The sequence below is a fragment of the Cupressus sempervirens genome, chromosome 11 (assembly GCF_028749045.1).
Source record: "Cupressus sempervirens isolate cs-2001-9-10 chromosome 11, ASM2874904v1, whole genome shotgun sequence".
Taxonomy (NCBI): Eukaryota; Viridiplantae; Streptophyta; class Pinopsida; order Cupressales; family Cupressaceae; genus Cupressus; species Cupressus sempervirens.
Window position 1 is genome coordinate 393,437,411 of NC_143128.1, and position 16,740 is coordinate 393,454,150.

Below are 16,740 nucleotides of genomic sequence, written 5' to 3' on the forward strand. Positions count from 1 at the left end.
TCTGCTGAGTTCTATTTGTTTTTGTCCAGGTATGTAGATTTTGTAACCCTTTACTATTTCACTAAAACCAATAAGGATTCCTTTCCTTCCAGTAGGTTTTAGTTTTGTCCTTTTCTCCTTAGGTACATGAACATACACATTTAATCCAAATATCTTCAAATGGCTAATGTCAGATTTCATACCTGAAAAGGCTTCTTGAGGAGTTTTGTTGTTCAGATGTGAGTGAGGAGATCTGATTTGAATATAGACTGCTGTATTAGATGCTTCAGCCCAAAATGACATGCTCATGTTTTGATCTTATATCATAGCTCTAGCAGCTTCTACAACAGTTCTATTTTTTCTTTTAGCAACTCCATTCCATTGTGGATTGTAGAGAACTGTAAACTCCCTCTTAATCTCATCAAGTATGCAAAATTTTTAAAATATTTCTAAAGTGTATTCTTTCCCATTATCTGTTATTCGAACTTTAATTTTCTTTCCTAAGGAGTTTTCAATGATAGTTTTGAATTATTTAAATATTTGTAAGAATCTCTTCAGATTCTTTGCACTTAAGGAAGTATATCCACGTCTTCCTTGAAAAGTCATCAACAAATATCAACAGAGTACAAAAATCCTCCTGAGGATGGTGTTGACAGTCCACCTAGGTCAGAGTGTACTAGTTCTAACACATCTTTAGTTTTCCTCAAACTATTAGGAAATGATTTTTTTGTGTTTTTCCCCAAGGCACAACCTTTACAAGATTTATTTTGAATTTCAATTAATTTGGGCATTCTAGTTACTGACTTCCCCTTAGATGTTAGGGCACGAAAGTTGATAAGACCTAATCTTTGATGCCAAATTTCACTTGAATTAGAGGTCTCATCAACATGTGCGTGATTTGCCTTAGTGCAAAGTTCATATAACAGTCCTTGTCTTACTCCTATAGTTTGAGCCTTCTTTATAGTTGAGTTCTTTGCCCATGCTAGTACTTTACCTTCCATGATTATAACTCTATAGCCATCATTTTCAAGTGCTGATATAGATATTAAGTTCCACTTAATACTTGGTACATATAGAACTCTAGAAAGCTGAATAGATTTTCTTGATTTTAATTTGATGGTGAAAGTCCCAATTCCTTTTATAGAATGTGCAGAATCATCCCCAATTGTAACTTCTCCATCTATTTCTATTTGCATGCTTTCTAGATTATCTTGATATCTAGTGATGTGTCTTGAAGATCCACTATCGCCTATCCAAGTGTTGGACTTGCTTGATATTTGACTAGACAAGGTTGAGTAGAAGGCATACTTCTTAAGATCTTGAACTTCGATTGATTTATCAGTTTTGGCAAATGATGCTTGAAGTTTTGATCAATCAGGGCAATTTAGTGCATAATGTCCATATTGATCACATTCGAAACATTGAATCTTAGACAGGTCTTTCTTCTGTTTTGAAGATCCTTTTCTATGAAAGTTTCTTTTCCTTTTGGAGTTTTTCTTCTTGCCATTCTTATGAGAGTTGGTGTTAAGAACATGAATGTCTTCATCTATAGTCTTTTGTTTTCCTTTAGTTATTAGTCTTGACTCTTCTTGAAGACAATCATATCTTAATCGATCTAATTTTGGAAGTTCAGATTTTGCACTTATACCCTTGTACAAATGACTCCGAAGAATTTGGTAGTCCTCCTAATGCTATTAGGGATAACTCTTGATTGTCAATCCCGTAACCAACTAAAGATAATTGACCTCTCAAGTCAGTGATTCTCATGAAGAAGGCATTTATTGATTCTCCTTTATTCATGCATATATTATTCATTTGTCTTGTACGAGCAAGTTTTCTACTAGTGCTATTTACTATATATGCATTTTCAAGGGCTTTAAACATATGGTATGCTATTACATGTTTTGCCACAATAGGTACTATATGATCTCGAACAACATCCACTATTATTTTCATTGCTTTCTCATTATTCTCAATCCATAGAGTTTTCTCTGGATCATATTTTGGTTCTTCCTTTTCTTCTTATTTGTTCTCTTTTAGTAGCATCATTAGTCGAAGTTTCCAAGATTCAAATTTGTCAGCACTTACAAGATGGTGTTTGAATCTTAACATGTTTGTCATGTTTGGAAGAATAATGAGAGACTGCAACTCAACGTGAAAATCTGATCTCTTAAACTTAATAAAATCTTTCCTTAACTAGGCTCTGATGCCATGTAAAGTTTCTACCAGATTTCAGAATATTTATTCAATTTCAGTATAATGCTGACAATTGATCTATTTGATTGTAGGTTTGGATGGCAATGAATTGGTTCAGAATGTATATATCATAATACTCTTCAAGTTTGTTTACTCTCCTTCAGATCTTCCTTGTATTAATGGATTTTGATATGTGGCAATATGGGGCAGATCAAGCATATATATCATAGAAGGGTGACGGTGAATGGGCATGTCTCCGAATGGAGACATGGCCAATTCACGGTCAAATCTGTTCGGTGGTGGATTATCAAACCTGATCATTGTTAGTTAGACATAACAAGAGATCTAAACATGCACTAACGACCATAATAGAGTCGTTCCCATCTCAGCCCGTTAATGTTATAATGTAGATCAATAATGATCAAATAAGGATAAGAACATGTTCCGATTATAACTAAAGCACGATCTTAGATGAATATATGTGATCATCGGCTTATATGGAGAATACTATGCAATGAGGGTTATATATATGTATATATATCAGTATGAATAACATATTGGTATATATATACATATGTATGTATTCTCATATAATCGATCGTAGAAATTTTTCTAACCGAAGCTACATACTTTAACACCCAGATATTGCTTTGATCATTATGTGCTAATTGAAGTGTGCAAACAAGTTGCAAAGGTGGACAAAAGTTGAAAGCAAGAAGATGTTCTGGCTATGTTTTCTCAATCAAACTTGGCCATCATCGTTGTAAAAGCATCCACGATAATTTTGGTCTAGAAGGTGAACTACTAACTATGAACTTGTCTCCTTATGTTGCTTGAGCTAAGTTTGATAGCAAGTTTTGCATAGGCTCAATTTGACCTACATCTCCCTTCCGCTCATGTGCAATAATTAGAAGTTTATTGGGTGGACTGTGAAGATGACTGCAAAGTAAGGAGGAGATGGTGGTCTAGGTTCACCTTGAAGCAGATTCAAGAATTTAATTTGCAAATGGATGTCACCGGTGTTGAAAAAGAGGAAAATGAAGAAGTTGTTGACCCATCATTTACTAAAAAAGCTGAAGCTTTCCCTATACCTGAATTGGATTGGGATAGGCTAGAGCAAGATGACGAGTAGACTAGAACTCTCCTTGTTTTTGACAGGACTGAGAAATCACTCATTGAGAAGAAGAAATCAAAATTGGGATGAATTGGGTAGAGTCCTCAAAAGGGCTCTGCTAGTTCTAGGTCAAATCTGCCCCTTCCTCATACTTATCAAACTCTCACATGCCACCTTGTAGGTAATGTAGAATCCAAACTTGAAGCTGAACCCCATTCAGAGATTAGTTCAAGTTCAACATTTGTCTAGGGTTACTTGCTCGTGGAGCAAGAAGAAAAAGGTTCAACAAATAGTAGATCTTGATCTAGATAAGGAGTTAAGTGAAAGCAATCTAGTAATGGAATCCATTGCCAAAACTCCAAGCAAGGCTATGGACCAAAACACCCTCCATGCGATCAATGGTCCAAATACAATGATCTCGTTAGTTGTTGGAAATACTCTAGTTTTCCAAACCCCACCATCTAAAGGTGATTCCTCTGCACTCAACTGGTTCGATCTATCGGTCAGTAAAAAGAGGAGTATAGTTCTGGTGACTATTCCAATAAATGACATGGTAAGTAAATGCTTAGGCAAGATACCCAGAAGCAAGAAACCGAAGGTGGAAACTATGCTTGAACTGGATGAGAAAATAGGGCGTTGGGTCGTTGATGTGAATAAGTCTGCTGAGGGTAAGGATTGTGATGATATAATGCCACAAGATTATACTATTGAAAGGATTGATATCAGATCTGCAACGAGGGTTGTAGTATGAAGATCTCCTAGGCTAGCAATTCAAGGATTGCCAACAGAATTTGGAAGGTCTAGAAAGATAAAAGGGATTTGTAGCAATCTCTACGGTTAATGGCCGAGTATTTCATACTCTGCAAAATCCTGATGCCCTAGCTCTGCTTGACACTATCTCCGTAGTTGATGTCACATCTCCAACAAATCAAAAGTTCCTAAACCAGATAAAAAAGATAGGTCAGTGGCTTGTGTTTTCAATGACTGGTTGGATTCAGTAGCTTCTAATGGAGTTAATTACATTTAAAAATTCACTGAGGTAAAAACAAGAGTGAACAAATGCATGGCTAAGCTAGAATCAGAACTAAACGCTTGGGAAGTAGAGAAGGTGAAATGGGATGAGTTCATCATCTACATTAGTGAAGTCCAAGTATGCAGGGTAGACAAAGTTTTAGCCAAGAAACTTGATGCTAGCGTAGATGTCGATTTCTTTATTGTGTCTAGAGCAAACGTAGAATGACAAAATGTGGTAATTGAATAGTGTCTAGAAGGATGCTTTGAGATCCTAAAAGAAATAAGAATGTCTTACATAGATTCTGAACAATGACATTAAATGCATTGACATCAGAATCATGGAGAATGAAGATCGGCCGGAGAAAGAGCTGAGTGAAGTGCTATGTGCTTTTCAGGATAGAATGAAAATCATGAAAGAGATCAAGGAACTCTCAGTTAAAGATTTCATCACCATGGCTCGAGTAGACTCCATGATGATCATTTGTAGGGATCATTTGAAAGCAAATGAAGGAAAGATGGGGCATGTTTGTAGGATAATGGCCATGTGGAAGTTAAGGATGGAATAGCTAGGCGTACCCCAACAAAAGGAGTAAATTGATTTCATGGTGGCTCACAAGCTGTGGAAAGATGCAAGTGGAGGCCTACCGGCGAGCCAAGAGCATATTAGGGACTCTGCTAACATAGTCAATAGTTAGATAGGGCTTAGGGGCTACAGGCCAATAGAATCTTTCCTTTTTGATTAGTTAGTTGTTCCATCTTTTCGTTAAAACTTTGGTAGTTTACTACCTCCATGAGGATTTAGTTTTAAAAGCTGAATTTCAAGCTCAGCACAACTATATATGTGATTTTGAATTACTTTGATAAGGTCGGTACTTTGGATTAGATACTATCATTTTTAGTTATCTATTTTTTGGATCTATAAGCTGATATGTTTAATGTAATGATATATGAAATCGTGTGGTTTGGTATTTGAATCTTGGCTCTTAAATTGTATGGTTTATTGAAACACGCTTTTCATTGTCACATGGGAGTGAATGTATTGCAGCCAATTCTTTCTTTGCATTATATGTTGATCTTGAATCCAGAAAAATAGAGTAGCCTTCGTTTAGTTTTCTTCATTTAATCTTGTTTCACAATGATAATCAGTCAAGTGGCTAATAATTGTCGTGAAGTTTGAATTGCTTTGCAATCTGCACATTCTCTTCATCATTATGAATTGAATGTTTTGCCTTATGCTTTCTAGTTAAAAGTAATTGTGGAAATCATTCTTTTATTATAAAATTCAAATTGCTATATCTTGAAGTCAGGAAGTTGTACTTGTAAATATAGAGAGTTCGCTATCAAAGGGAACTCATTTGTTGGTGTTTGTGTTTTTCTCTAAATTTGGGAATAGAGTCAAGAATACATTGATATTTTAAAAGGGAAAAACTGTTCACTAACACATCGTATACCTTTTCTAATCCGAGACTAACAAATATTGTTCCTAACTAAAATTTTTCATGATTCATTTCCAACAAAGGATCTGAGAATTTATTTAGCAGCACCGGTCCTAGTCAACACAATGCCTTCTTTTCTTACCCATTCCATTTAACCATTAAAGTTCTCTTAGGATCTTTTAAGAACATTGAACTGATAATTGGCAAATAGCCATGTAGAACAGTAGTAGATAGCATGAGAAGCCAACACATTTTGAACAATTTGAACCCCGACAACTAAAGAAAGCATATGAGCTTGCCACTTTTGATTCTTATGTTCAATTTTGGAGAAAGTCTACAACCACATATCTTTAATAAAGGGTTCAACAAAGAATGGAATGCCCAAATATTTAACAACAGTGAGGCCCGATCCACCACGAACCTTATAGAGACAACCAATGAGGAGCATCCTCCATCCAACCCAAAATATTAGACTTATGAGGTGTAATCTTAGCCCAAGGTGCAAAACAAAAGAACTACAGTCTATTCATCACTTTATCAAAATCAACCTCGAACACTCCAAAAATAGAGCAGTATCATCATAAAATTGTTCATTAATTGGCTCCTTTTGATCCCTTTGATTGGAGGCCCAATATCAATATCTCTAAGAATGTAGAAAAGAGCATCAATAGGTACAATTGGGCAATGTTTCATCCCAATTTTGGCTCCATTTGAAATGTTCATATAGCCGTGAGATTTCATGTGAAGTCAGTTGACAGGTAAACTTAGTTACGATCATGTGAAATGGTAAGACGGTTAACCGTTATAATTTCATATGAAGTTGGCATGCTAGTTAACCGTTATGATGATAGTTTAATGTTTATCTTGGAAAGTTGGTTAGTCATCATGAATTCATGGGAAGTGAAATTGCGGTTAGCTGTTATGATAGTTTATGATTAATAACTTGTTATGATAATTGTTATTGATTCCTTGCAGGAGTATGTCAATGGGTGGAAGCATTGTCAAAAAAGAATTGGGCACAGGGGCACCACCATCATTGGGCAAATAGGTATGAGCCTTGAACCACTATGGCTAAGGGTAAACAACTAGGCAGTGTACGTTGGACAATACCATGAGCTACGTGGTCAATTTTTATAACAAGAGAAATATTAAACATTTAATATCATGAAAAGAACCATTACCTTTTCTCTTATTTTGAGACCAAGGAAGTGATCAACATTTTGAATTTCACATATATAAGTATATATATGATGTCACCATGATACTCTGTAGATATCTATGAATTATACTTATATATATATATATATATATATATATATATATATATATATATATATATATATATATATATATATATATATATATGCACATGCGTATATAGAGAGAATATAATAAATTATTCGTGCTCTCAAAATTGCGCATGTATCTAGATATATGTATATATAGGTACAATTATAGATAAAACACAATAGCATGATGACACAATATATATATATATATATATATATATATATATATATATATATATATCTATATATAATGCCTTTTGTTTTAAACCATGGAAATATAATCTTTATAACTACATATCAATGAGCAGTGGCCACCTCCATAACGACACCCATCTTTTAAACTTTTCAAATTTGCGAAACCGTTCTTGTAACCGATGTTTCTTTGAGAATTTGCGAAACCGTTCTTGTAACCGATGTTTCTTTGAGCATGAGAAATCATATATCACTGGGGCTGCAGATGGTCCATGCGATAGCACAATCACCTTGATAATGAGTGATATCTCTGAAACAAGAGTTTGGTAATTTCCTTTCTATCTTTCTCTTTATCGGCATCTTGGACTGAGTATCAAGCTACGCGGGTGAAAGCGTACCTCAAGGATCTATTTCCACAAGTAGATTGATATTATCTACAAGTCATGGATCATTCATTTCCATTTCTTTTTCCATACCATGTTTCTTTTCAATGCAAATAAGTATCTATTGCTATCGGGTAGAGGATAGTCATGTTGGAGTGTACAACACAAATAAATTGCAACCATGGTTCAGCATAGTAATGACTCCGATAAGTACCAAGCTTTGTTGCTTTGATTATATCCAGTTCTCCATTATTTGCATACTAATTTCATAACCATAGGGATGGAACACAGTCACCTTAAACACATTCATTGATGCATTATGCATGAAGTATTCTATGTATAAAACCTGATTCCATTTCTATGATATTCTGACTTACTCACTGGTATTTGTTATATACCAGCTGTGGTAAGAATCAGTAAGGTATTCAAGGAAACTATGTGTCAATGATCTCATTATTAACAATAGTCTCCTGGGATGCACCCAATGCTAGTGAAGTTGTGTGAATGGGTGAAGAGGAGAGGATACCGCAAGGGAAAAACAAACTATGATCAGATTCTCAACTGTATGAACATTTTAAAAAGAAATTGTTAAAATCCAAGTCAGCTCATGATTGTTCAAGTATACTCATTTGTCAAGTCGAGTGGTGGAATTAAGTACCAGGATGCTCAATGGCTGGACAAGGTGTTCCATGCCTATTCCAGGTAGGGAGGCCTTTCTCGGATGAGATTATGTGGTAATATTTTAAGAGTGTAGTTGGGAGGTTAAGCCCTTGACAATGTTTCCCCTCACCACCAGATGCCAAGACATGCACAAGACAAAGATAAGTTATGCATTCAAACATCTTTTGGTAATAGGTATCTTACTTTTATGATATTTGAAATTACAAGTTGAAGATATGTTAGATTGAATTATAGCGTTGAATCAATTATTCCCTTCAATAAAATCAACTTTTCTCATCCATGTAATTTGGTAATCGGTCAGGTCAGTTGATCTTCGATTTGAACATGAATTGTACTTGTATGCATGAGATAGGCTTATTTGATGGTTGTTATTTTTGTCTTTCATTTATGTGAATAATGATTATAAATGTATCTTCTAACTATATGTTATTGCCATACTTAGTAACAAAAAGAAAAGGGATGATACAGTGGTATTTGATGTGTGAAATGGTATCTGTCATCATGATACAGTGGTATTTGATGCCTAAATGGTATTTGTCTTTATGATATAGTGGTATAGCTATTTGTTCCCTAAGTGTTATATGTGGATTAACCTGGGTTTTGCAGAGGTTGCCCAAGCAAATTCTGGTTTTAGAATTTAGGGTATGTAAAACTCAAATTCTTTATTTAGATTTTTTGATGATGCTGTCAATTGTTAGTTATGAAATTTTCCTTTAACTGATTACAACCATTAATCTCATTCAGATGAACATAACTGTTTTAACTACCTTTTCATGAATATGAAGTAGTAACTATATTTCTATAATATGCTAGTTGTTAGATAAGACCCAAGAAAAGTGGATGTTACAGGTAACCCTGTCTAATAGAGATGCCTAACCAGATAGGTTTAGAGAATTCTGCATTAAAATAAATAATGTGGACGCATCTTTACATAAAATTGAAATCCACTTACGATAGAATGGAGGGAACCCATTTGCTTTAAGCATGCCAATAATAAATAGCCATTCAATCATGTCATAAGTCTTCTCAAAATCTAACAACACCATAGCCACATTTTGCCCACTAGATGTTTCCCATCTCATTGCCTCCAAACTAGTTATGAGATTTTTCGGAATGTTCCTCCCCTTAATAAAACCAGTTTATGTAATAGAAACAATTCTATTTAAGATTGGAGCCAATCTATTAGCCAAGATCTTAGCAATAATCTTATAGAAAATGTTTAAGAGTATCAGCTTCCAATTCTTAACCAATGCCTTGTCACCACTTTTAGGCAGAAGTTTGATGAGAACTCTATTAACTTTATCCCCCAGAGAGCCCTGCTCAAAAGCATATAGATACAATTCAAGGAGAACATCACAAATCCATTCACAATTGGCATTGTAGAATTCAGCAGGAAGTCCATCAATTCCAAGTGACTTCCCATTGGCCACTGCCCTGATCGCATTTTCAATTTCCTTTGTCCTTATATCACATTTTAGGGACTTATTATCATCCTCAAAGATCTTTTTAGGGATCAACTTCAGGCATTTTTCCAAGGCAATGATTTATTACAATCAAATTCAGAAGAAAAGAGGTCCTTATAAAATTCAAAGAAGGAATTTTGGATAACATTCAGTCTTCAGTAATGTTGATGTCAATTTGAATCTCTTCAATAAGCTCGTTCAATAGCTTGGCTCGAATGAGATATTTGGAACCTTTATCCCTTTCCTTGATTTAGTTTATTCTTGCTCTCACCCTTTCCCCTTAAATTTGGTACTCCTGAATTTTCCTGAGATCATTCTTAGTATAGGAAAGTTTACATTCTAGGTTGTTAGTGTTCCCATGCCGTTGGATCATCTATTGATTATTAAAGCTGATTTTAAAGATCCTCTTCTTCCTTATTTCTATCTTTGGCATTTTTTTCCCCAGTAGTCTGGAAAATCTTCCTCTAAGCATCTGCAAGGCTAGTCTATTGTTCGACAAGTGTGACATCCTTGCTACAAAATTTTGAAAGATATATAATCATTTTGATAGCCTCAAAAGTATTAGTATCCTTTAAAAGAGAGACATTTAATTTGAAGGAATTTTTCTTCCTAACCCCTTGGGTAGGGGTACAAAGATTGTGTATGCTGATGCTTGCAGAGATATGATAGTGGTGTGACATGCTAGCTGGTTGGACCTCAATGAGGGATTGTCCACCATATGAAGAGGAGAACAAAGAGTAGTCCACATAAACCCTATCAAGCCTAAAATACACTCTCTGTCTACCACTCTCATCATTACACCAAGTAAACCAAATATTGTTAAATTTTTTTTTCCTTTTTCAATAGGATCAAATAATTTAAATTTCCTCTTAAACTTGTCCCCAACAAAATTGCTCATTATATTTCCAATAGTGTTTACTACCTCCCTGTTTATCTTCAAAATGCCCAATCATGTTAAAATCACCTGTGAAAATCTAGTTTATGTTGGGAAGATTATTAGTCACCCATGCCCAAAATTGAGCCATTTCCCTAGAGTCATTTGAAGCATATATGTTGCAAATGACAAATATCGTATCATTAAACTTGAATGAAACTCACAATGCTCTATTGCAAGGGCATGTCCCATTAACAACAACCCTATCAGCCCATAGGGGGCTTATTAACATTGCAGCACCTCCTTCTTGCCTCTCAAGTCCTAAGGAGAGACAAGTAGCTGGATCCCAAAAAAAATTTAAAGTTTTAAATGCACGATATCCAATAACCTTAATTTCTTGTAAACAAACAATATCTTTGCTTTTCAACCCATTGCACCATTTTAGGCAATATATTTCCTATAAGGCATCTCTACACCACGCACATTCCAGCTATGGGAATCATCAAAGATTGTTGATGTGGGGTTTCTTTATTCTTATATAGTATATTGAAATAATCTGGTATCTTAGAGTTCTTCTGCAGAGCACTTCCACTATTTACAGAGTTTGCTTGCATATCCATGGTTTTTCTTTTTTTCTTTGAGGCTTTACTCACATCAATAAATGGTTCCTCACCATCACCCTAAATCTCACTAGAGATACCACTAGTAGTAAAACATTAGAATCTTTAACCAAATTGGAAGACACGGTTCCAAGTGAGGATCTTGGATGAGCCAAGAAATTGGAGTTAGATTTTTAAATTGGTCAGCTTGTTCCTTAATAGACTCTAAGTCAGTTTATTGTGCATTCTTCTCGCAAGGAAGAGTAGCCTCAGACTCTCTAGGGTTAACATTATTTGGTAAAGAATTGGATAGGTCTAGGTATAGGTTACTGCCACTGCTAGAGTCTGGGATGACATCAAAATCCTCTTCAAATAATGGATTAGCTAGGGTGACAAAGTTGTCACCATTTATCTCTGAATTTGAGTTATCCATATTCTTATTGTTTGTTTCAGGAGCCTTGACAGTAGTGGAAGGGTTTTCTTCATCCACCTTAGAATCACTTTTTCTCGATGTTGAATGTAGCATTGTCATCTCCCTCCTAGTATGTCCATTTTGTTTACTATGGAAACATGTACTTAAATAACCTAACAAGGCAATCTCCCATTTATATATATCAGATTTAATAAATACCCTATCCTGGAAATCCACATCAGAATACAGAGCAATCAAAATTTGAGCATTCAATTAAGGCAATGTGGCCCTCGAATTATCAATTTGTAGGACGTTCCCCAAAGGCTTCAAAATTTGGGAAATAAAGGGCCAACATTTCGTAAGAAGGCCTTTTAATTCAACCCAATTTGGGGAAGACCAAGTGACACCTTGCTTGAGGTTGCCTTTAGGTGACCAAGGAAAAGCCCTAAAAAGGGATCGGCCAACATTCCAAAAATTCTTCTTTAGAACTAGTTCCTACATATTATGTGTTCTGAATAACACAACTAAAAGACCCATTTGAATACATTTGAAATCCAATTATCAAATTTTTTTCTTGATGAGAGAGTTTTTCTATCCATGAAAACAAAACATATTGTAATATTCCTAAGATGGGATTGTTCACTCCTTATGGCTTTGATCATATCCTTGTTAGGAGAGAGTGAGACAGTCCTCAAACTAGAAGAGAACATCTTTCCATCCTTTCCTCCTCCGGGATCACTAGTTTGGACAAGGCCTCTGCTTCCCATTCCATCTCCATTGGCTCTAGAAGCCAATAATTCGACATTCTCCATTTTGGTTATTTTGTAGAATTCTCCATGAAAACCAACATAAGGCAGAGAGTTAGTGATGGAATCCTCTACAAGCACAACTTTGTATGAAGGCTTGGCAATTGAGTCGCCACCTTTGGGTTCACCACTCTCATTAATACTTCACCGTTCCCTTCATTTAATTTCAATCTCCATATCCCATTGTTAGGCTCATTCATGTTACTCTCCTTTAAATGTGTCAAAATAACTAGAGAAGGGGCCTTTGCAAGCCGAGCTCATTGTATAAACAGGCCTAAGACAAGACACAAGCCATGTGAGAAGACCAAGTAAAACACAAAAAAACCAAAGGCATAGAATAAACAAAAAGCACAATCAGACCCACATATGAGCAAGCCAGACAAGACACCGCCAAGGACATATAGGAGGGCATCAATGAGCTCCAACAAGCAAGCACAGACTTTGAAGTGAATTACATTATTACTTTAAGATTGTATTGTAATAGTAACATCTTAGTTACAAATTTGGGATACGAATCCAATTTGGGCACGTGAATCGGATCGATGGATTTACAATTTTTTTTCCCAATTAGGATTCCTGGAGAATTCATGAATATATATCTATATCTATATCTATATATATATTTGTAGAATTATGTATATTTCTCTTAGTTTTTAGTATATATAATGCATAAAAGGGTCATTTTAGGATTGGAAAGCAAAATATATATTTTAAAAAGTCATTAAATAACTTAGACCCACTTAAAACCATTGATCCTTGAGGATTTGTGCCTAGATTCGTGCAGATCCGGGCAGGATCCTTGTTTTACATAGTGGATTTGTCCGGATTCGTGGGCCGTGGATCCAGACAAATCCACTGTGTAAAACAAGGATCCTGCCTGGATTTGTACAAATCCAGATCCGGCTCCAGCCTCTAGGGCACGAATCTGGTAACTAAGAGTAACATCTATCCTAAATCAAGAGAATAGGATGAATGTCCCACCCTGATCCAACTTAGTGTAAATATGTAGTTAATTAAGTGTTTTGTTGATTCCAGTAGCAATAAGAGAAGGGATTCTTCCCTAAGAAGTAGAAGAGACTATGCCTCAGATGGGTGACCAGAACTATTGATCCTTAAACTATCGCTTGTAAACTATGGTCATAACGACTTAGAAAATTGCCACCTAATAGGGTGGAGATTTGTTAAACCATTCTTTTCCATCTTAGACAGATGTTCTAAGTGGCTTAGCCACTATTAGCTCTTTCCAAGTACAATTCAGTCACTTTCGGCAAAATTTTATATGGAAGAACCCTAATAAAGGTGCACCTAGGTCATTATGGGTGGAAGTGCTACCTTATGTTGTCGTCGGTAGAAATTGTGTAGCAGCCGACGGGTCCATTCGGCAAAGTTCTTGCATGTAGCCGACGGTCCCTTCGGGAAAGTTCTTGTTTGTAGCCGACGGGTCCCTTCGAGAAAGTTCTTGTTTGTAGCCGACGGGTCCCTTCGGGAAGGTTCTTGTCATGTAGCCGATGGACCCCTTCGAGAAGGTTCTTCGAAAAGTAATTATACCCCCTTCGGGAAGCATTGTAATCATCAGATCTTATCATTGAAGCATAATGTACTGTTTGGCTTATGCGAATAATAATAAGAAGAGTTCTGCTGTTCGTGTTCGTGTTCATTATCTGTGTGCAATTCTTAATTAACCAATGCGGTAAACATTTGGCGCCGTTGCCTATTGGACTTGGTACGCAAGCAAGAAAATATGAATTAAATGCCAAATCAGTTGAACAAAGATAAGAATAAGCTGAAGGAAAAGGATGACATACGCATTGCGCTGGAAAATTTATTTTTGGCTCAGCAGACAGAGCGTCGAAGGAGATTTCAGAAGATTGCCGACGGAAACAAGAGCGTGGAAGGATTGTTGAAGGAGACTCGACAACGGCTTGATTTGGTGGAAGAAGCGATGGAGGAGTTTTTGAACCTGCATACGCCACGGGAAGAGAATCCTGACGGAAGGAGATTGACTTGCACGGCTCGGAGTTCTGAGGGAGCACGAGCGTGGAGTGACCTCTTCGTCCGAGATATACTTCCGAAATGAACAGCTTCGGTTGACGAAACCTCTTCACCAAACAATGTAGAAGTCGAAAACAGCGTGGGTGTTGAAAACAACATGGAAGTCGAAAACAACGCGGAAGTAGAAAACAGTGCGGGTGTGCAGAACAACATGGGTGTTCAAAATAGCGCGGGAGCTCAAAATAGCATGGGTGTTTAGAACAGCGCAGGTACACAACAAAACCCCCAACATACAGTAATAATGGCAGGCCCAAAAGAAAAGTTGCCTAAATTTGATGGTGAAGGAACCGCCGATCCGATTCGACATTATAAAACATGTGAAATGATCTGGAGAGAAAATGGCATAACAGATACAAACGAATGGGTCTGACAGTTTCCAGCCACCCTACAGGGTGTTGCGATTGATTGGTTCACTGACACAGATCTGCAGAAGTTGAACAGTTGGGATAATATTAAGAAGGAATTTATTGCGGAATTTCAAATATTGCGAGACAATAATGAGATTGTAGCGGAGATATTCAATACTAAGCAAGGGAAGAATGAAACAGTCCGAGTCTTTGCGAGGAAGTTAAAGGACCTGATCAATAAAATGGAGAATAAGCCGGTTGATGGGCTACAAAAGAGATGGTTCATTGAAGGCCTTCGCTTGAAGCTGCGAAAGAAGATGAAGATCGTGCCACCATCAACATACATTGAGGCGTACAATCGGGCAATGAACCTCAAAAGTGACCAGAAGACAAAAAAGAAGAAGAAGAACAGCTCGTCCGATTCAGATGACGATGCATCTTCAGGAGAAGATAGCAGCAATGACGAGGGAAGCAACAAGAAGGTCCGTGCCCTCCAGAAGGACATGATTCGGATGATGAAGGAGTTCAAGAACATGAACAAGGAGACTAAGGGCAATGACCTATGGTGCACAGAGTGCAAGAAAGAAGGCCATACGAAGGGATCCTGCCCGAAAGAGCAATTTTGTGAGATTTGCCAGATTCTAGGACACTCGGTAAAGGAATGTCCTTTCAACCTGAAATCAAGAACACCACAGCAAGTGTTCCTCACGCAGGAGGCATCCCCGTCAGGAGGGAACGAGAACACTAGTACGGAAGGTGCCACATCGGGTGGATATAGAAACAACCGACACGGTCAAAACAACAACAATAGCAACAACAACAATAATGCGGAAGGAGTCGAATTCAGTATGATGCGAATGGTCGGCGTATAGTTCAATGCTGCACATGCAATCTGTGGGGTCACTTCGCCCGAGAGTGCACAACTGCAAACACACCGAAGTTGCTATGTCGATGGTGTGGACCTGACGATCATGACGATGTAAATGCCCGAAGTCTGGAGTAAACTTGATTACCGTCAGGATGGACGAGGAAGAAGTTCTGGCAATCACTCGAAAGCAGGCAAAGCTATACCCTGATTCGATGGAGGAAAATAAGAGACTGGAGGAAGCACGGGCAGAGATCCAGAGAGCAACGCAAATAGAAATGGCACACCTGAAGGACACGCCGAGTACCTCTGTATGGAACTGCGCAGAACAGAACATTGTACGACAAATATTGCAAGCCGAGATACCCGTCAGGATAAATGGTCTGTTGCTCACTATCCCTTAGCTCCGATCGGCACTCACAAACATCATTCCCGTTGCTAAACTCTCAAAAGAACATGGAAGGGAGCAGGAAAGTGGAGCAAGTACAGTGGACAAAAAGGAGGAGAGTGGCGCAAGTGCAGAAAACCCGATGCTGCTAGCTCTTTCATCCGGACACTATCCGGCGGTTGTTGAAATGGGCATTCTCGGGATTGTGCTAACGGACACAATCGTGGATGGAGGATCTGGTGTCAATGTGCTGCCAGAGGATACTTGGAAAAAGTTGGGACAATCGACATTGTGGCCACCTACCTTCCAGTTGTTAACAGCTAATCAACATGGAAGCAAGCCATTGGGAGTACTCACAGCGCAATCAATGAAGATTGGAACACAACCGTTCCTGTTGGACTTTGTCGTGATCCCACTGAAGTGGAAAGGATACGATGCTATTTTGAGTCGAGGGTGGTTGATACAAGCCAAGGCAAAACACGATTGGAAGAAAAATACTTTATCACTTGAAAGCAAAGGCCGGAAGTATGTCATCGATCTACACAATCAGATGGTTGGAGAAGAAGCTCTATCATCGGATTCCGAAGGAGAAAACGATGAGAGGAGGCAGAGTATGGAACCCGATCAGGAGAAAGTCCTACGATTGGAAG

At 37.3% G+C, this 16,740-nt stretch overlaps 1 protein-coding gene across 8 annotated transcripts in view; it reads left to right on the forward strand.

Moving 5' to 3' along the window:
- The window catches only part of PFC1 (Ribosomal RNA adenine dimethylase family protein), a 273,740-nt gene that overhangs the window by 222,844 nt on the left and 34,156 nt on the right, over positions 1-16,740 (forward strand). For 4 of the 8 annotated variants that reach the window (XR_016358614.1, XM_089809468.1, XM_089809470.1 and 1 more), the window contains exon 8: positions 6,715-6,787. The exons of the other annotated variants lie outside the window; for them this stretch is intronic. Coding sequence is in view for 3 of the 4 variants with exons in the window: in XM_089809468.1 (XP_089665594.1) it covers positions 6,715-6,787 (73 nt within the window). In the remaining variant the exon portion in view is untranslated. The remainder of the gene's footprint in view (positions 1-6,714; positions 6,788-16,740) is intronic. 8 annotated transcript variants of the gene reach the window in all.